Raw genomic sequence first — 21623 nt, 5'->3', positions numbered from 1 at the left:
GATATTCGCCAAATGGAGTAAACGTCGTCGTATAACTTACACCATATTTGTGGCTTCTTTTCCCACCATCACTGCTTTGCAGATATACATAGATTTAAAGAAGATTTTGATTTCGTAACGGTGTGCGTAAAGCTGGGAGTGTTCTTAATAGAAATTTAAATGAATAAGTCTATGGATATGTATTGATTAAACTTGATTACCAGTGTTTCAAAACTTGGGCGGAAACCGAAGAATTTCTTGTTTCAACAGACGTGTTCAAATAATTTTTGTGCGGAAATGGTCGTTTTTTAATTCATGTGGGAAAAATCGAATGCCCATGATCAATGTTCCTTTCGGTTATGTTTCAACGTGTGCTAGGAATGTTTTTCCTCACTATAATGTACATCATTTCTGTGTTCCAAGCAGATTCACTTGAAACTACATACCCCTAATCTTAAATCATTGTACATCTAACCATGAATTGCATTACCCCTACAGAATATTTTGCTGTGACTATAATAAACATAATCCTATTATCTCTAATCCTGACTCTCTGCCGCCCTTAAACCAATCCATGCTGACTTTATTAACATTTAAGCGAAGAAATATTAAAACATTTTTCATAAGTGTTGGCGTGACACTTTGGGGCGGTTTGTTATAGTAGGCGTGGCCAAATTCTTTGGCATTTGACTAATTTGACTAAAAAAAATATGAAGAAATATTAAAACATTTTTTAAGTGTGGGTGTGGCAATTTCGGAAGTTAGAGTAGGCGTGGCAAAGGTTTTTATGCAAATTTATAGAAATTTACAAGACTAATAAAAATGTAACAAAAAATATAAAAACATTTCTCAAAAGTGTGGGTGTGGCAGTTTTGGGCGTTTTATGGGCGTGGCAACATTTGTAAACAAGCCTGCGTTCTCTGGAAGCTGCACGCTTAATCTATTATGTTTTTTTATGCTTTTTTATGTTCTGAGTTCGAGGCGTTCATACGGACAGGGATAGATCGATTGATTCTGATAAGGAGTACATATACTTTTTATGGTAGGGAACGCTTCCTTCCGTCTGTTACAACAACTCTAGTATAACATTTTACTCTCCGAGTAACGGGTAATAATACATATGTAAGAAGGGCAACACAGATCACTATCCAAGACCCCGGCGAGCCACGCCCTGAGCCTGCCCAGAAATGTTTCAGGCAGGAACTAACTTGTAGTGCATTAGAACGATTTCAACAACAAGCTACAGTATATCCCGGCGACACTTGCGGAGCTGTTTGCGCAGCAGCAGAGCATCCAATTCGGCCTGCTTTCGCCTCTCTTCCTCCTCGATGGCGCGCCGAATTTCCTCCGCCTCGTTGTTGGCCTTCTCTGAGATGATGTGGACTTCGGGCAGGAAGTCCAAGATGCCCTTTCGCATGAGGTACTGATAGTTCATCGCCACTGAGTACTTAATCTCCTGGCCAGTTATCGCGCTTACTTCCTGCCAGTGAATGTACATCCAGTTCTCATTTCGGATATCCCTAATGCTGTTGTAAACCGGAACGAAATCGTCGATCTTTGCAATGAACGTTTTGGCCACATCCATAATCTCGATTTTTTCATGAAATATTTGCATTGACTCGGTGAGTTCGTCGCGCAGCCTCATCAGGTTATTCCACACATCCTCCAAGTCCAGCTGCGCTATCGGGTTGCCCAGGGTAGCGTCCTCGAGCTTCAGGAAGTTGGCGCAGCCGTACCACAGGTTCTTGTAGGGAGTGAAGCTCGCGATTATGCTCTCCAGGAACTCAACAGAGAGTGGCTCCAGCTCGAATAGCTCCTGCCGGAATTGCAGAGTTTGGCTGACCTTCTCGAGCTCCTTAATCAGAGCCCACGTCTTTTTAATGTCCACGGACGTCTCCTGGGCGCGGTTCGTATTAAACGCCAGTGAGTAGGCCTGCACCTCGTCGTTGAGGGACTCCAGTCGCTCCTCGAACGCTTGGCACTCGCTGGCGTGCAGGCGGAGAAAGTCCTCGATGTCCACCTTCTGCTCGTCTTTCAAGGTGGATAACCGCACCATTATCTGGTGCGGCCAGGCATACACGTTCCACTTCATGGCGAACTGGTGGTCACTCAGGTTGTAAAAGAAGCTGTCCAGCAGGTCGTACTCCAGCCACATGACCTGAATGTCAGCCTTTAGCTCATCCACTAAGTCCGGAACAGTCTGCGCAAAGTCGCGAATCTCGTACAGGTGTTCAATGCTAATCGGACGCTCCGCGATTCTGCGGAACATCTCCAGGCAACGGTCCAGCAATAGCTCATTCGTCTCATACATCCGGTCAACGTAGTACTCGAATATCCGTCTCACGACTTCGATGCGCTTCTTTATCATGAACTGCTTCAGTGTATCCACGTTTATGTAAAACGGTCCAATGGTAATATAGGCAGGCAGGATCTCGCGCAGTTCCTCCTTCAATCGCTTGTTCTCCAGAATGTCCCGCTTTACCTCCGAGGACGGCTTGTGGGCCTGAGCATATGCCTGCATATAGGTGTTCACATTGAGAAGGTAGAAGTCGATGAATCTCTCGTAGAGTCGGGCGTACGCCCTGAGGGGCAGCACCGCCTTGGCGTAGCAGTTCTTCAGAAGCTCGTTCTCCCGCAGGAACCTGTCCTCGATGAGCTCCACCGTCAGGATATACAGGTTAGGGGCGAACTTCAAAAAACTCATGACGGACCCATCGATGCATCTTACTCCAGACGATTTCTCCAGGCACTTCTTAAAGATCTCGACCAGCCCCGGCTGGAACTCATCCGGGTCAGTGGAGTAAAACACCTTGCGATCCTCGCTGATGCCAAGGGTCATGGCGAACACAGGTTTCTGAAAGGGGAACTCGGTGTCGATGTAGTTATTGGTCCACTTGTAGTTGGACTTCAGCTCAAGGAATTGCAGGCAAGGGTCGCAAACGAAGTGCGAGAAGTTCATCAGCGACGTCTCGAGCAGCACCTCCATTGACTCTTGCATACGGAACTTGACCTGCAGTATAAACCGCGAGATCTTGCACATGAGATAGACCGTCCAGGTGTTGAGGGAGATGTCCAGCCAGCCCTTGCCCAGGGCTCGGAGGACCACGGTGATGACCGTTGTCAGCTGTTGCGGCCAATAGACCTTAAGGAACGTGGCCACGTTGTCGCTATGCGCCTCCTGCGCCTGCAGGAAGTCCACCAGTGCCAGGGGCTTGCTAAAGTTGCAGATGAAGATCGAAAGTGTTTCGATGTACTGGCACTCGATGGCCACTCCGGCCATGGCCTCGATGCCGCCGCCGCAATAAAACAGACTGGCCTTCAGGAAGTCGTACCGCTTCTCCTGCATGGTTATGCCAAGGGCCTGCAGTTCAAGACGCTCCTTCCCGGAGACTTCCACCGCGAAAGACCGGGGCAGAAATTCCTTGAGGTTGATGTTCCGAAACTGGGGAAATTCCTTGGGCATCTTAAGGATAAACTGCTCCAGCTCGTATAGGGCCATCAGGCGCTCGAACACCAAGTTCACCTCGGAGCGTAGTCGTCTCTTGCACTGCTCGGACACCTTAGCCGCCTGCAGGACCAATTCGATGGGCTTAAAGCTATAAAACACGGTGGACTCAATGTCCTCGTGCAGGACGCAATCCACGATCAGCTCCATCAACATAAGCTGCTCCCCCTTGTGCCGCTCGTGAACAGCAGCCTGCAGCCGCTTGATGTACTTGTGCGGGTCCTCTGCCATGAACATGAACTGGAGCTTGGGTACCGTGTAGGTGCATCCGTCCTCCAGCGATAGAAGCGTCCAGAGGTCGGAGTCCTCGTGGTGCGCGGTAACAGCTGCCATGCCCCACTGGCAGTTCAGCAGGCTTTGGTTGTAGGGCAGGTACGCCTTCGCCGGCAGCGGGTAGTGCGCATCTCCGACCACTCCCAGCTCAAACCAGGCCGCCGGAGAGTTGATGTCAAAGTTGCTGTCGTCGAAGTAGCTCAGGGGAAACTTGTGTGGGAAGGCGAACTCGGACATCACATTGTACTGCTCCTCGGTGGGCTGCAGCACGTCGTCAGTGAGGCCCGCCTTGGCCAGCTCGTTCACCAAGTTAATCTTCTGGTACTGACGACGCCTCCGATCCACTTCGACGTCCTTTGGAAGATGCCGCTTTGGCACGTAGCGGGTCTGGATCACCTTCGGCAGGATGGTGGGCAACGGAAAACGGTGTGCCTTGCCCATCTTGTCCATCAGAGTGAGCCATCGTTGGGCCTCCTGAATGGGGTAATATACATCCGTAAGCTGATTCCGCGGAATATATAGCTCCTGGTAGTTCATCATAGTAGTTCCTGGTCGGGGCGGCATGATGCAAATGGCTTTCTCAGCCTCACGCTTGAATTGAGTGCCATCGGGACCCTTGTTGCTAATTGAGCTGGTGCTGCTCTCATCGGATTCCTGGGAACCATCATAATTTTGTCCCACCTCTAAGTTCTCCGGATCCATATGAAATATATTTTGAAGGTGGATTTAAATGAGAAAGTGGCGTTCCTTTCAAAGCAGTGTATTTGTTGATTCTTACAAAGCCCAATCATTAATTATTGCTGTTTAGTCAAATTAAACCAAACAAATCGATTTTAGAAAATTAATAAAATTAATAAATTGACTTCAGTAAGGTGTTTGCATCGCAGTGAAGGAGGCATTTGCGACCATATAAACTTTTATACATTCTGGATTAGTATCAACTGCCATGTCGATATAGCAATAGAATAACAATAGAATATTGTACTGTAATATATCAATATAATGTAAAAATTGGTCTTTTAATATACCGAATTATTCTACATTCTACATTGCAATGTGGTCCAGAATTCGATTTTTTTGGCATAAAGTCTAAAAATTGAGATACGGACTTGAAGCTTTGTACATTTTTTGTTAAATCACAAATAGTTTGCGCACAAAATTTGGAGTCTGTGCGACCACGCCCTCTCTTGCCTCCCATATTAACTACTGGTATGACTCAGGAGTCAACGAAATTTCATTGTTTTTCTTTTTTTTTATAATAGTGGGTCCGAGGAATCAATCGCTCTGTGGAAAATATCACTCATCCTATTGATCCGACTATTTTTCCTTGCATGTGATAGTTGGTCCCTTTTGTAAAGCTTATTCCGGGCTTCACTCGCATTTTCAGTTTCCTTTTTAATCTTTCTCCTGCATTTTGGTAAGATAAGTTTCGGCGTTCCATTTGCTTCGGTGTCTTGGAGTTTTTAAAATCACTAACAAGAATTGTTATCTTTGACGGCATCCACTTGGTATGTTTGGAAATAAATCGGTCTATTTGTCTGTTACACTCGGGCAGTTTTTTTTAATAAATAATTCAAAACTTACTTTGTCAATCTCTTCTGTCTTTTTCGATTCCTGATTATTGTTGTTGATTGCGGAATAAACGTAATCTGAAACATAACTTATTTGCCTATTGTTACGCTTCCAAATGTCCAGGAGGTCGCTATGCCTATATAAAATCAAATTTTTAAGAAAACAAGCAAAAATGGGCAAAAGATATTACTTTACCGTCAAAGACAATAGTTAAAGGTACAAACTGACTTTTTTAACTTTTGTCAGAAATTGTCAGAAAATTGGTTATACTCCACGAAACACAGGGGAAACGTTAGATTTTTCTGTTAAAATACACCTAAATTGGACGTTACACAACAAAAACAGTACAACTATATATTACATATATATATATATTAGCATATATTACCTACATACGTTAAAAACATCATACCTTGGCATTTATTTTCCATATTTTACTATAATTTATGGATGCGTATTAACGATCATACCATATGCAAAAGTAAGCTAGTAATTTTTCGGAAATTGCATTCTCTCAATCAGCTGTTTAACACTTCACCTTTAAAAGCTCATAAAACGATTTAGTGAAGCTTTCGGTCAATTTTGTTTTTGATTTTTATTTATATGATTAATTTTCTATTAAAAACTTATTGCTAAAGGACGATATATTGACATAAAAATTTAGACTTTATGCCAAAAAAAAACGAATTCTGGACCATAGTGCATTGTTTTAATTTTGACGAAATATCATTTTACTAACTTATTAGTGGAAAATAAATCCTATCGTCATTATTTTTTCATAATGCGCTCTAGTTCGAAAACGTAGTTTTGGAACAATCTTTAATTTCAATTTCAAGCTCCTTTTGTTGGTAATTCATATGTTATTAATCAAGTCACTTTTATCAGAATAAGGGGTAATTGTGATAAAAGGTTTACTAGATTCAATAAACTGGTTGAACAAATAAAAAAAGTCGTTTGCGACCCTATAAAATATAATATTTTTGAACAGGACAACAAGCCGCCCGAAACTACGACGACCATATTTTTTGATCAGAATTCCAAACATTTTCTCCACGCCCTCTTTAACGCCCTCAATTCGCACGAGACTTCCACGGCCACAATTAAAAAGTATTTTGATTTTGTTATGATTTATTTTTTCTATTTGCCTTGCGAATTTCTATAGAATGACATCTCGCTCAGCCTCAGTAACGGGTATACTGTTTAAAATATCAGTTTAAATAGTTAAATAGTTTATTTTAGTTTACCTAAGTAACGAGTACTCACATTCACATTCACATTCTTAAATATCGTTTTTATGATAATAATTCTAAATATTGAGTTCCGCTATTTAATATCCATCAGTACCGAATTCTCGAAAGTCGGTCACTCTTTTCGGAACGGAATCCACAAAGAACATTTTGCCTCGTCTCAGTTCAGAGCTGCCATTTTGAATTTTCCATAGCTAGATTTTAAATTTATTAAAGCGGAACAGCTAGGACTATATTATGTCTAGCTTAAATTATTTGGTAAAGAAATTAAATAAATCAAATAATTAATTTAGTGTAGAAGTATTCATGCCAAATATTAAAATCCTGCCACTAGAAACTAGTGAAAGGTAATCCTCGTTAGCAATCTCTTTGATTAGTCTCATCAGTCAATTTATACTTTTGCACTTCATTTGGCTGAGTAACGGGTATTGTCACGACGATCCAACTTATTTACTGTTTCCTTGGTACCTTTTTTCAAGTTATCAAATGACAAAGATTTTACGCACCATAGAACAGACCGATTAACTAAGAATACCTATTTAATCTGTAATCCCTAACACAATTTTTCGGGCTCCGTCGTTACCAAATATCCTAAGTCGAGCTTTAAAAATGCTAAAACGGCAACACTCGTGCCAACACGTTGCTTAGCTGCTGCCAACCCAATCGAACATGTTCGAAGTGGCGAGAACGTTTGTACAAAAATATATTTAAGCGACTGGCAAAACGCGCTCTTTGTTGCTGAACGATTTCACTCGCGTTGTCGTTTCCAAAAAATCCGAAAGATATGGCTAGTTGACTAAGAAGTAATTCGATATTAATATATTTTTTTAGGAAGCGCAAATAGTTCTTTTTGGGCTAGATCGCATTTTCTGCATGGTGAATCCGTTACGATATGTTGTCGGATATATTTTATGTGCGGTGAGATCCGACGCGGTGCGTGTGTGTGTCGAGCTAATTTAGAGTGAAAAAGTGCCTTTTGTTGGCGTTGCTGTTGTTTGTTGCCATCGCCATAGCCATCGGCATCCCAGCCCGCGGTATCGAAGTTTCAGTATCGAAAGTATCGGCAGCCAGCCCAAGCCGAAACTAGTCGATTGTTCAATTCCCAAAAGCGCGGGCCCTTTACACTTGCGTTCGTTCTCCTTCGCGAGTGCGTATTTGTGACCGTGCACGAGTGCATTCGTGTGTGTGCACTCGGAATTCCTCTTCCATTCCAATTGCGCTCGCCCCCGCCTTCCGCACCCTACCTCGCAGGTGAGTATCGCCACAGCCGCGGAGGCATTTTCCTGCTGCTCCCCACCCTCGCCCTGCGATTCGGCGATATTAGTCATCACCGCCATTGCCTGTGGGTTCATGGTTTAATTAAAATAGTGGCGGTAGTCCACTGTTTTTTGCTCTGCTTCCCGCCGCGCCCATTCGCAGCGGCAGCGTCAGTAGGCGGTGCCGAAGAGAGCCGCCGCGAAGCAACAGCCAACTAAGAGAGCAGAAGAGCTCACACGTGTCGGCGCCTAAGAGAGAGCGCACAGGGACGTGGGTGCCCTTCGTGAGAGGGATGAAAACTCTAAAGCAATTATTCCAGACTTGTTTTTATAGATTCTCTGGTAACCTATTGTTCGTACTTAAATGAATTAAATATTATTTATTGGCTTTATCTGGTTCCATGAAGTGTAAAAAACAATTGATCCTTTTGGTCTACAACTGTAGTTCATCAATCACTTTTTCAAGAAATTTTGTTGATAACAATGGAAATTATATTTTCGACCATTGATTCTCGATTGAGAAAAAAAGGATTATTTGAGTAATGCGGGTATTAGCAGTAAGAACATCTATGCTACTTCGAATATACAGAATATTTCTTCTTTTTAGTGGTACAACTCTACCGTATAAGAAGTATTTTATCATCGATCTTACTCGCTGTCTTAGCAGCAGCTTAGGTAATTCCTAAAGCAGCTGGTTCCTTTTTAAAAGTGTTAATAGTATTTAATAGTATTAAGTAGCCGTCTTCCTTGCGCCTACTGTGTACCTTTGTTGGGTTAGGAGTGCAGTGGTGTGTCGCCTATGTCAGTCAATCAAAAAGTTTCACCTGTCCGGCGAATGCGGAAACGTCGAGAAATGTAGTTGCATTCGCATTTTTTCAGGTTTTTAGGGTCAGCCAACGAGTGCGCTAAATACTTCGATCAGACATGTACACATGTGTATGTATGTACCACCTGGAGAATGTGGTGTGACATCAATTACCGCTGGCCGGTGGTCAGAAAAGCGAACCTGGAGCTACGTAAAGAGTCAAGGGCTTTCGCAAACAGATTGCAACAATGCAGTGCTAAAGTGCTAATTGATCGCTTTGCACCTTGGCCCTCGCGAGGTATTTGGCTGGCGCGACTGGCTAGAGCTCAGCAAACACATTATCTGCTTAGATTGCTCAGAAAACACATCGAATCCAAATATTCATCCGCGTTTACACGGCAGATCTCAAGATTGCGTCTCATTGCCGGGCTCCGATTTTCTCAGAAGAGAGGAGAGGAGATACACAATCGGCTGGCTGTATGGTTCACACCCACAAGCACTCTCAAATTATTCGGGCCAACACAAAAATTCGGCCAAAGTCCAAGAGAACTTGGCTATAGAGATCGCATGTGTTGTTAGTCCTCTGGTTTATATGTATGTAGGTGCTCGCTAATATGTCTTTCGGCAGCGCATGCTTAATAAGCACTTTTGGGCACTGCTATTATGCTGAAAGTTCTTTAACCGGTTTGTCCTATGGAGAAAGAAAAGAACAATGACATCGTACGGGTTCTCTGGTCTCGTCTGAGACTGAGATGCTTGGCCACGATCCCAGCACCATTCGGGGTTTCCACATGCGATGGACAGTGACAGCATCGTCAGAGTCAAGAGAACTAGCCTCACCACCTGTTGCGGTGCTATAAAGACAAATATGCCGTTATCTGCGGTGAGATGAACAGATCCAATTCATGATGGTAATGCGAATCCAGCGACTTCTCCGTCAAAAGGAGCTAGTGTAGGTATACAGCTATAGTTCGATTAGTAGACAAGTCTATGGTAAAAGTTTCGAATATTAAATGTTTTTGGCATACTTATGCTCCAGAACACTGGAGTAACAATAGATTTGATAAAGGGGTCGATACAACATATCTTGAAATATGTATATCGTGATCATAATACGCCCATATGAGGATAATAATTCCAACGAGAGAAGTCGACTTTAGTGACTGTGAAGTCTGCCAATCCAACCAGTACTTAATATTAAAAGTATTATTTTTACAGTTATTAGCTTATACAGCTTTGCCTAATAATGGTCTCTTATGAATTATATTAAAATAACAAAAGAGAACTGTATGGTCGAGTTCCTCGACTCTCAGAGGCCTATTAGTCAGTTAGTGGAAGTGTGCGAGAAACTTCAACATTATCTTGGCATATCGATAGAAGTTGGCAAGACAGTGTTACATACTTCTTAACGAATTTAGTAGGGTATACTTTGCGAGTGATGGGTATAATGGCACTTCCGTTCCCATAAATGTACACTAAGCAACCAATATGGAATATTTACCTCAAAATGGTTAACTCCTTTAGTTATAGGTAAACAAAATAGAAGAGATGCAATGCATACGATTTTTCTAAATAGAAGAGCACTCTGCTATCTTTGGGTAAATGTAACCATTGTACACGTTCTTTTTTACGTGCTCTAAGGAATTAAAAAACTATAAATATCATAATGATTTATTATTATTACTATATTATCGATTGATCTGCTTGGTCTCCCATTGACCGTCTGCAGGGTACACAAACTTCGGCCAGTCGAAGCCTGCTTTCTTTACCGTTTCTTTTTTCGACATTGACGGGACCTACTCATGTACATTTCGCACATTAATATCATTTTCCCCCAAAGACTCGTACTGTTGTTCTCTGTCGCTTGCTGTTGTCTCTCTCTCTCATTTTTCCCAGCCTTTCTTTGTGCGTTTTTGGGTTTCTTACTTTCATTGTTTTTGTCGAAATCCGGACGGGTTTTATGTATTTTTGGCAAACTTACCACGCCAGTGTTATGTAAGTCGAGCCCTCGGTCTCAGCGGCTTCTCCGCAATTTAGAATGCCCGAAGCAGAGTCGCAATAAAACAATAAACAAAGCCTCCATTCCTGACACCAGTAACCTGTGCATCGGGAACTATGCATGTGCATAATTACACATCGATGCATTTAAATACGATTAACGCAGCGCGGGCCTGCGATGGAAACTTTCATCGTGTGTTTCAGCAGCTCGGTCGGTTTTCCGTGGGGTCTGACCTTCTCGAGCAGCCAAACAAATTACATGTGCATACATACACAAATCGGCCGGCCGACCTGAAGTCGTCAGGTGGGAGCGGTCCGCGCGATTCACTTGCGCTTTCGTTTCAATTTATCCGACCACGCTTCTGGCGATCCAAGCCAGTGATCGAGGGCCGCCGCCTTTATTTGCTTGCGAGGAGATCGGAATTCCAAGTATCTTGTGTGGCTTGGCTCGATATTTTCAAAACGGGCACTCACACAAAACGAAAAGTATCGCCGCGATTTTCGAAATTTCGTCATTTAAATAAATTAATATTTATTTTTTAACAACGAGGACGGCAGATAATAACACCTTCGCAAATACAATATTACGAAATACAATATTACATACAATACAACGAAACCCAGGCAAATATCTAAGAAAAAACCTCAAAAAACTCGCAATACGAAACAGATATCCTAATCTATCTCCGCACAATCTGGAAGGACTTTAACCCCTAATTAATTAATGCCGATAGCACTCTTTCTGGATTCAGCCGACCGCTTTTAAGGCAGCTCACTAGTGTTACGACTTTCTTAATTTCTCCCTTTAACCCCATAATTTTGATTAGGTTTTATTTAGATATTAGTAAGCAATTGGGAAGACAAATATCAAACAATTTCAAATCCATTCACAAATCTCGATGATTCAGATTTGAAAAGTTTTTGGCATGTCGATAGAAATCCGTTCTATGTTTTATTTTTTATTATACAAATCTCGTATGCACTTTTATTCTACGAAGAAGTGCTAAACGAATGTTACGAAGAAAGTATTTGTAAAAAGGAAGATTTTACATTTGACAAAATAAGTATATTATACAAAATTTACCTTTTCTAAGCTCTTTATAAAGATTATTAATTTATTTTATTAAGTAATATCGAGTGGTAAAATAATCACAGAAGTTAAAATCAGAAATATTTTATGTTCAACGTTCGAAAGTCAAAAGTTTTTTCAATTATGGTGTTGTCATGATCGAATTTTAATTTTAATTTGTTCTTCTAGTAGTCCGATTTGTTGGTGCGTTTTATCATCAAGTGGACTTAGTGATTTTAGATTTCCAAAATATAGCGATTTAAGCGGCAATGTACAATCATAAGTTACTTATTATTAAGTCAAGGTACCACAGTCGTTGAATAATTGACTTGTAATTTCTTTTGCCATTATTTATGTGCCTACATTTGTAATAGTGACGACATTGGTAATTCATGGAGCGTTACTATCTCGCCCAAATAGATGAGCACAAGTGTGTTCATATTCGTGTACATGCACGAAAGTATACAAGTGTGTGCACACTCATTCATAAATTCAAAATGTAGAATGAACTCAAGGGATCCGTACTTCTGGACATGGATCATCGTTTGGTGCATATAATACCCTCGACTTGCGGGACCTGTGGAGCTGCACTGCGTCTGCCGCCGATCTATCAACGATATGGGTCTTCGGTACTACGCAACTTGACCATGAATTCCATTTCGGATTACGTGTCGCTATTTCCGTTTTGTAAGCGGGTTAATTTGCGTTGTTTTTGAACGATGATTGCTGTAACAAATACAAGTAATCTTCAAGACCCTCGATACCAGTATCTGACTTTGACCCGATTAGTGGGTAATATGTTTGCTTTTCGGTCCGCTCTTTATTTGCATATTTGCATACGGGGTTTCGCGCCGAAATATTCAGGTTTAAGTTACATGTTTGTGCATTCTAGAGACTTCGATCGCTCGTAATGGTCCGATGAGGCATTTGAAAAAAAGAAACAGCGAGGATAGAAATTGAAGAGAGAGGGGTCAACAACTATTTGATACCCCTTACTCAGCTCAAGCAGCAATCTAATTATTTAGAATGCAGTATGCAATTGGCTCCTTACCATATATGTGCATTTACTTAAGTTTCAAAGGGTTTCTCATTGCACGAATTGAATATTTTTAGATACTGACCATTTTTGTAAACACGTATAAGGTGTGACAACGAGTTGAACCAAACTTGAGACAGGATCGGCCCTTCTTTCTTTCGAGGTATTTATTGTGCCCTTTAGTTTACATGAAAGGAGCTGTTTATAAGACAAGGATTATTGTATAAATGGTATTTTCGAAATGATGTTATCAGTCTTAGAAGCATGAAACTGTGAAGCAAACCTGACCCTTGTAACTGACTTTGTCACTAATTACTCTGCTCAAACAGAGGTTCATTCGACCGACACGTGCCGGACATTGAACCCATCGAAAACCGAGAATCGGGAAAGAGCAAACACCCAGCGCCGCCCACACCACGCCCCCAAAGGGGGCTGATGAGACACTGATGGCCGGCAAGGGGTCAGATTTGCATTTGGCTGTGTAGAACAGAAATCGAACGAAAAGAAAGTAGCGAGCGCGGAGAATATAAAATCGTATTTCCAGTTGGCCAAGTTTTGGGGCAGACTGGCTGGTTGACTGACCAGTCCAGAAATTAGGCCTCGAGCATGCAGGTAACGGTTTACCGACTCCGAGCCGTTCTTTCTCACTCTCCCTCTCTCTCTCTCTCTATCTATCTCTATCTGTGCACCGATCGGGGTTTTTCTCGTTTCCGTTCGGTTGGCCGGGGATTTCCGCGCACTTGTTGCATGCGGTCCCATTTCGCAAGCGGCAAATGCAGCCGTCGGTCGGCAAGGTGTCTGCCGCCAATCATCGGCCAGGCGTCTGCAACCCCGTAAACAAGGGTGGCCATCACGGCCAGCGAAGCCATCGACGCAACCGCCAGCATAGAGAGGCTCCGAAAGCGAAAGTGGTTTCGACGGCGCTCTAGTGGCCCACAGCCAACTGGCCAGCTAGCTAGCTAGCCAAATCGCAGCCATGGATGGAAATGGAAATTGCCAACTGGTCAACGAGCTGTCGCGTCAACCGCTGTTACATCAGAAAGCCAACTGTGCCGCAGAAGATGGCGACTTGCCACGAAGAGCAGAAAAGCAGGCACAGAAACCGCCGCTTTAATCTCCCTGCGTGGTTTTCTCTCGCTCGGCTCCACTGGCATACACCAGCGGTCAAGAAACCATGGCATTCCAAATGGGGTTTCATATATAGGCTATATTAAAGTTAACTGGAATGAAAAATAATAGGATCCTCCCATTTAGTATAATAACGAAATTAGCATGGCTTTTAAGATTTTAAGCAAGAAAAAGTAAAGGGGTTTCCAACAAACATGTATGTACGTTTCCATTTTTATTCAGCTCACTCTAATTCCCAATTTGTGCTGATTTTTTCATATTTCAAATATTTTTTTTACATACATGCAACGAGATTTTGACATGACAATGCCGATAAATATACATTTTATTCTGTGAAGTGTACTACTTGAGTTTAGTTGGTTTCGTGGCTTTAAATAGTTTTTTATTATACACACAAAATCTAAAGTCAAAATATAACTTTCTTTGAATTCATTTAGGAAACACCTTAGTAAGTGTATAGTCTCGAATAAGTATATATATTAATTCTGACCTCGGCTTATACATGGTACGAGAACTCTCGATTACCCGACTTTCGGATTTTCCATAGTTAGGGGCTCAAGATTTCCGAGCTATGCTGCAATAACTGTATTGAGCCATACTGCGCCTCTTGCTCCGTTAAGCTCCTACATGAATACCATCTACCTTTGAATGTCGGTGCAGCGTGGAGCTAGTTTCTCCGCCGGCGCTGTGCATAAATACATAATTTGCAATGTAAGCGCGGCTCGGCCACAAACATGAGCCGTACGAAGACGGACCAGGCCATCTTTGATCGCCGTCAGTTGCATTTCTGGCTCGCTGGACAACGGTTCACGTAGCGGCTTGTGTCTGCCTCTGGGCTCTCGACCACTCTCGCGCCGCTTTTGACTTTTTGCCTGTGATAAGCCCTGTGAATGGTGGATACCCGATACCCGATACCCGATACCCAACACCCAACACCCAATACACAATACACAATACCCGATACCAGATACCAGATACCAGATACCAGATACCATAACCGCCCAGTAGGTACTTGGCGTGATTCACAGTTAAGCCGTATAATCGTTGTACTCGTGAGCGCACTGATCGATTCAACTTCGTCGAGTCGAGTCGCCGAGGTTGAGGTTTCGATGTTGACGGTTGTCGCCACCGCTGCCTGATAAGGTTCAGACGCACATCCGACCAGTCGTCAGTTGGCTTAAAAGCGTGCGAGGTGGAGCATCGCGTAAACGGAACAACCGATCGTCCGCCGCAGTTGCCAAATGACCGATTAGCCGACTGCAAATTCGACTTCAATTCCGATTCGAGTGATTCCGACGGGCCAAGAAGGCGAGACCCGTGCTGATTGACCAAGTGAGTGTCCGAGTGTGTGCGTGGCCTTGCCGAGTGACTGTGATTAGATAACAAACACCCTCCTAATTAGAAACCCAAACAGCAAGTACTGCCCCATAGGCGAAACTCGAACCAAAACCAAAATACGTAAATATACGAGCGGGGCAGACGGTTAAATATTGAACAAAAAGTAGGCAGGTGCGTGGTCCAAGCTAACGCACTCAGCTCTTGGCCAAGCGCATTGTATAATCGCCCCGAAACGTGACGGGACTTCCACCGGTTTAAAGACACAGGTGGATAGCCGGCTTATCGTCGAATCCAATTAGCCGATTGCCCCGTCGGATGCGTCCAATGGGGTTCGCTGATAAGGGGACAGCTGGCCAACGCAACCAACCTCTGATTGCTGGCTATCGCAAGGGGCCTATTTAAAAAAAATTGGACCCATATTGCTGTAGATTAAATCCCAAGTCCGTGACTCACTTGTCGCTTTCAATATTTGGATCATCATGGGCACGCGCTTATCACCCAAGAATGCGTCATCCGCGCTTCCGCCGTGGAGCTCTTGGTCCGCTGTCATCGATTTTCCACTTAATTAGGTTTTCTAAGCGAGCGATTGCCACGGAAAACCCGGTCACCGCCGTGTAATCTACATACACACCCGCCCCTGGGGTGAGTGCGATAAAATCAGCAAGCTCATCAAACTATTTACGCCGTTTTTGCTATTCGGTTCTGCTCTGGCTAGAACGCTTGTGCCCTGGCTTGCGGGCGTAGCAGCCGCTCTAATTGATTTCAAAAATGCAAGCCGCTGCAGAACCCAGTGTAAACAATAGCGTGCAGGCACCACGAGCCCCTTACGGAGGCGATTATGAACCCAATCTGATAGAACGGCCCCAGCGCAGGAGCAGGGGACCGGAAGAGCAACGAGAGCATCGGTGTTGGCTCAGCACCAAACCTGGTCGACACTCCGGTAGGACGTCTGCTCGAGCACGAGTTGTCACCTCGTTTGCTTGCCGGCTTGTGTTTCCCGTATCTTGCATCTTCTTCCGAGCACTCTGCCCCGTCGAGCCGCTTACATAAGTGGGGATCCGTCTCCTATGCCGAGCTAGGTGGTGGTGTTGGCTGGTGGCCATCCCTCTGCGGAAGCGTCATCGCAAGCGTTTTGTATATTATGCAAATCAAACAGCGAAATCGCAAGTCAACCGCCCGGTGCGGCCGCCACACCTCGCGGATGCTGTGCCTCCGGGCGAGGCCAACGCGGAAAGCGTGCCACTGACCCACACAGCGAACTACGAGCACCACTCACCGGTTGCGACAGCAGCGAATTTCACGCTGGCTGAGGCAATGGCAGCGACCATAAAGCGGCACATTTTTGTCAACGCTTATTGAGCCAGTTGCCCAAGTCTTACGTGTCCATCGGCATCGCCATCGCCATCACCATCGCCATGGCCAGTTTATTGCCCATGACATTCAAAAAGCAACCTGAACTGCCGTAACTCACCTGTTCAGATGGCTTTGGTTAGTGCTGGGAAGTATCTGGAAAGTTGTTTATGTATTCGATGCATGTAACATAGATAGGGTTAGCAATGTGCAACATTTCCCCCGAACTTTCTTCGCTCTTTATAAGCGCAAATTCTTTAGAGAAAGGAACAACCTACGAAAGGGTGAATTCTTCAACCTATCGTACTCTTTCAATCTACAATAGAAATCATTGTATTTACAGCCGGTTTTCTACGGGTTAAACAGATATATGTACATATATTTAAGATACTTTAAAGCTTACCCTTCTTCCTCAATACCCACGAATTTCGTATTAACCTTTTTCCACCACGTTTCTAAGCTCGCACATAACGTATTCAATGAGAAACCTTATCCTTTTCCATTAATGAGCTCGACTCTGAATGAAAAAAGCAAGACGGCGCGAGTGTATCTGCTTTCGCTGGATTTCGTTCGATGCCCCGTCCGGCAATCAATTGATATTCATAAGACCGTGTGGCGAGAACCTGTATTACCCGCGGCGGCGTATCGCTTGAACTTTCTGAACCCGCGATCAGATCAGAATTGGAATGGCCCGAGCCCACTGTGCTGGAATGTGGAACCTGGATTCCGCTCGGCCGGTACAAAGTGCAGTCTTTGTCCAGTTAGCGGCATCTTAATTGCTCTGGTCAGAAATAGCAGCTCGCATTGTGCAAGTGGCCAAGTCACGCCCCTCATTACCGCTTCAACTGGGACTGTCTATAATTTCCTGATCTAAAGTGTTGATACACGGGCGAATTGTTAATTGCATGAATCTTGCTTTTGAATGTGTTTTGCCTCTAATGCATTGCCAATTACAGTGTCTGTGCTAAGCGTACTAAGATATAGGCATGCACATGAAAACCGATGCGCAGAGTCTGCCGTTTGGCGATTCACGTCAATATCAATTCCAAACCCCCTGGCGGGGTCATAAGTTGGCTCTGATTTAAATACAGCTCTGGCTGGCAGTTCCCTACATTCCCATTAAAATATGTACACTCTATAGTCAACAACACCTTTCCGTTCCATTGCAGCTCGGTTTACACACCAAATACAGGACCGATCCCATTACTTGCAACACAGAAACCACAAACAGAAGCGACAGCAAAATGGCAATCATACTGCAAGAAGCCCAGGAGTGGTATCGGGACCTAATGGACAATAAGAGCGGTATGTCTGAACTAGGAGTTATTTGTTGGTCATTCCCTGAATGCGTCTTTAATTTGCAGATCCTCGCGTTAACGACTTCTTTCTGCTATCCTCGCCACTGCCCACACTTTGCATGTGCATATTCTATGCCTACTTCAGCAAATCCCTGGGGCCCAGGCTGATGGCCAAACGGAAACCGATGGAGCTGCGATCGGTTTTAGTTGTATATAACGCGATACAAACAATATTTAGCGCGTGGATCTTTTATGAGGTGAGTGACTCCTGGCCATCCTTATCTGCCCATCAACTTAATCTGTATTCCCCTTTTCCCATTGCAGTACTTAATGAGCGGATGGTGGGGCCACTACAGCTTCAAGTGTCAGCCCGTTGACTATAGCACCACTGGCTTGGCCATGCGGGTAAATTGGCGTAGCCCTGGGCCTGCGAACGTAAACTAAAACTCTATTCCACCGTCTAGATGGTCAACATTTGCTGGTGGTACTACATATCTAAGTTCACCGAGTTCTTCGACACACTCTTCTTCATTCTGCGAAAAAAGAACGAGCACGTCTCCACACTCCACGTCATCCATCACGGCTGCATGCCGTTCTCCGTCTGGATGGGTCTCAAGTTTGCACCAGGTACGTACATATATTTAGTAATCGCGATTTTAAGGATCGAAAATTTACAGCTCGTTAATTCTGCCGTTCACAGGCGGTCATAGCACCTTCTTTGCCCTTCTCAACTCGTTTGTGCACATTGTGATGTATTTCTACTACATGATCGCCGCAATGGGTCCAAAGTACCAGAAGTACATCTGGTGGAAGAAGTACCTGACCACCTTCCAAATGGTAGTAAAAAAGGTCACCTTCGTTGGCGAGATTTCTAAAGGATTTCCTCTGATTGCAGGTTCAATTCGTGGCCATTTTCACCCACCAGTTCCAGCTTCTGTTCCGCGAATGTGATTACCCCAAGGGCTTCATGGTCTGGATCGGATTGCACGGCGTTATGTTCCTGTTCCTGTTCTCCGACTTTTACAAAGCGAAATATCTCAACGCAGCTCGACGTCGCCGGCAGGCGGTCAAGGCCAATGGCTATGCCAACGGCTCGGCTTCGAATGGGCACAGCAAGCATCTTGGAGAGGGTGACGCCCTGGTTGCAAACGGCAGCAATACTGGGGCTTGCATGGTAGGTCTTAGTGCCACCGCACACCTAATCTGCGGCTAATGGGGCACACATATTTTCTTTACATACCCAAGGCCCTGACGCCCCGACCTCACCAAGGTGAGAGACTGGTGCGGGAGGGGCGAGCCGGCGTGGGCAGTTATATCATCATCATTTTGTTGATCAACTTAAAATTCTAACTAGCTGAGTTAGGCAAACAGCACTTGCGAACTCTCAGCACAGGCGGGGGACGTTTCAATTAGCGCTCACATGTGAAGCCGGATTCGAAGGCCCAAGCCCAGTCCCAGCCCCAATCTGCCGCCCATTAGAAAAGCACACAATTGAGCATTCGCTGGCGGCACACGTGCCATCGAGCCTCCGTCCAGTGGATTCTGAACTTATTGAACTCATTGAGCACTCTGTGTTTTCTTTTCAGCCGGTGATGGAGGACGAGTACGTCAAGAGCAAGGGGCAATCCAATGGTGCCTACAAGGACGGCTTTTTCAAGGAGGGCGTGTTATCCAACAACGATGCCATCTTCAACCCGGACAGCAGTAGTTCTAGTCTGCACCAGCGCAAAGTCAAATAACTGCTGATTAGGTGTACTACGATGATATTCATTATGTTTATGTTAAGTGATTAGCGTGTAACTGAACCAGATTGAAGAACAAGACAAACAAGAAACTTGGCAGAAGTAGCAGAAGACGACTGGCACCACAGCAGCGCAAAATTAAGAGAGCTCGGTTTATGGATTGTTTTTGATAATTTATATTTTAAATACGTACAATACATAAAATCAGTTATGGCAAACGTCATTCGGATGAGCCGAAACTTACCGAACAAACGCCACCTATGCCCACCCACCCGAACCGTCATTAACTAAAGCTAAGTAGGAAGAGCACAAACTAACTAAGATATAATCAAACCATTTTTACAAACATGTCCCACGGCACCAGTATGAACGTCCCGCTTGAAGCACAGATACACCTCTGGTGCGCAGAGAGAAGTTATTTTTTGAACGATATTTATAGAGCCATAAAGCCTGTTTAAGCCAGCTGCAGATACCAATTACCAATATTAGTGTAGCTCACCGCATACAAACACCTACTAAGACATACATACATACTCACTAGGTGTACAATTTTGTATGAACATTTTTGATAACAAATTGAGATGTTGCGGCGGGCGACCCTATGATAGATGAAAGCTATACATGCTCTCTTAAGTCTGCTCTAAACTTAAAGAACACGTTATACTATTTGTAGCTTGTTTTGTATATTGAGAGAACGGCAGTTTGTTGCAATACTTTGTAAAGGTCCAATAGTTAAACTTATTTATACATTGTAGCTAGCTAGCCAATTGCAAAATGCAACACGACCCAGACCTCCCCTTCGCCCTCCTGGGCAATGTGACAACTAAACGGACGAACGGACCGAAGAACTATAGTCACTATAGTCAGACAAGAAAGGGTGACAAAGATCATGGAGTTAAAGCTTTTATACTGTAAGTGCAAACCGGCTTAAGGACGAAGACAATCAGTTTATTCGTTGGTTGCCGACCAATGTAGATGAATCTTAACGAAAGTTTTCAACTATTTACACATTGCATTGAACCTCTTTTTGGTGTGGCTCGTATATATTACTTTATTACTACCTACCTATTCAATATCCGCTTGTTTCCATTTTTGGTTTGAAGTTGTTAAACGGTTTTTCAGCGAAGTGAGAAGTATTGGTGACAAATTATTTGTAAGTGTAATTCTGTCTGTTAACCCGTGCGTATGGTTTCGTTGTTAGGTTACGTGGCTTAAGCTGACAAGTTCAAAAACTATAGTAAACCTAAATAAAGCTTATTAATTTATATTAAAACTGTTCAAGAAACTATTTCGATTGTATTAACGCAAATTTTGTACGTGTGTATAACTTACATGGCGGGTATTGATTCCCTGGGGCCATTGTCGTTAAAATTCCCAAGTTATACTTAACTTTATTTACACGGTGTACACGGTAATTGTTAATAAACGAACACATTAAGTGTATTCCCACTTATAACTGATAATTAGTGGCCTTAGAGCCTCTGGGGGTGTGGCAATTGACCCATGTGGCCTATCCCCTAATGAGATTGGACATTGTTTCAGAGATTTGCAAGGCATCTTGTCAGCCACGAAAAATCGAAAAATCAAGAAATAATAAAGGCTTGAATATAATGCCTTTACTATCACATGCCTTTTGCTTACTTAACAACATTTCCGAGAATGGGTCACCGGTAATATTTTATTTACAAGTCCCATATTAATTTACAAATTCTAACGATTTAACACATGATGGCAAAAAAGAAATATTGAAATAATCGGATTACGAATTACGCTGAGCAGGAATCAACTTTCACATTTTCCCACTTGATGCAATCAACTCGACTAGTGAACCAAATCATGAATATTTTATGACTTACATGAACATTCCAAATAAAACTATATTATATTTATTATACAAATAAAACTATATAATAGTATATGTTTAGGGGCTAACTTTAATTTAAGAACCCCTTGCTTTATAGCTTAAACCGCAACAAGAAAGGAAGTTAGCCTTGCAACCTGAACCTTGTATAAGCTTGCACTACTGA

The 21623-nt window shown here is 43.5% G+C and overlaps 2 protein-coding genes across 3 annotated transcripts; one reads left to right on the top strand and one right to left on the bottom strand.

Annotated features, from left to right (window-relative positions):
• Positions 1 to 817: 817 nt before the first annotated feature.
• Positions 818 to 4863, bottom strand: LOC6613834 (dynein heavy chain 1, axonemal). The gene has a single exon (XM_032721655.1). The coding sequence runs from the start codon at positions 4457 to 4459 to the stop codon at positions 1220 to 1222; it is 3240 nt and encodes a 1079-aa protein (XP_032577546.1). The 5' UTR covers positions 4460 to 4863; the 3' UTR covers positions 818 to 1219.
• Positions 4864 to 7414: 2551 nt separating this feature from the next.
• On the top strand, positions 7415 to 20905 carry LOC6613833 (elongation of very long chain fatty acids protein AAEL008004). Of its 2 annotated transcripts, none has more exons than XM_002038266.2 (8): positions 7415 to 7827; positions 17726 to 17861; positions 17921 to 18111; positions 18179 to 18259; positions 18319 to 18481; positions 18555 to 18691; positions 18750 to 19028; positions 19441 to 19593. In XM_002038266.2, the coding sequence occupies exons 2-8, from the start codon at positions 17801 to 17803 to the stop codon at positions 19591 to 19593; spliced, it is 1065 nt and encodes a 354-aa protein (XP_002038302.1). In that variant the 5' UTR covers positions 7415 to 7827; positions 17726 to 17800. The 2 variants fall into 2 exon arrangements, with proteins under 2 accessions (XP_002038302.1, XP_032579109.1); XM_032723218.1 differs by lacking the exon at positions 7415 to 7827 and adding an exon at positions 14651 to 15200 and having other exon boundaries at positions 19441 to 20905.
• The last annotated feature ends 718 nt before the right edge of the window (positions 20906 to 21623 follow it).

Source organism: Drosophila sechellia, chromosome 3R, assembly GCF_004382195.2.
Source record: "Drosophila sechellia strain sech25 chromosome 3R, ASM438219v1, whole genome shotgun sequence".
Classification (NCBI taxonomy): Eukaryota; Metazoa; Arthropoda; class Insecta; order Diptera; family Drosophilidae; genus Drosophila; species Drosophila sechellia.
This window is presented reverse-complemented; position numbering and strand designations above follow the sequence as displayed.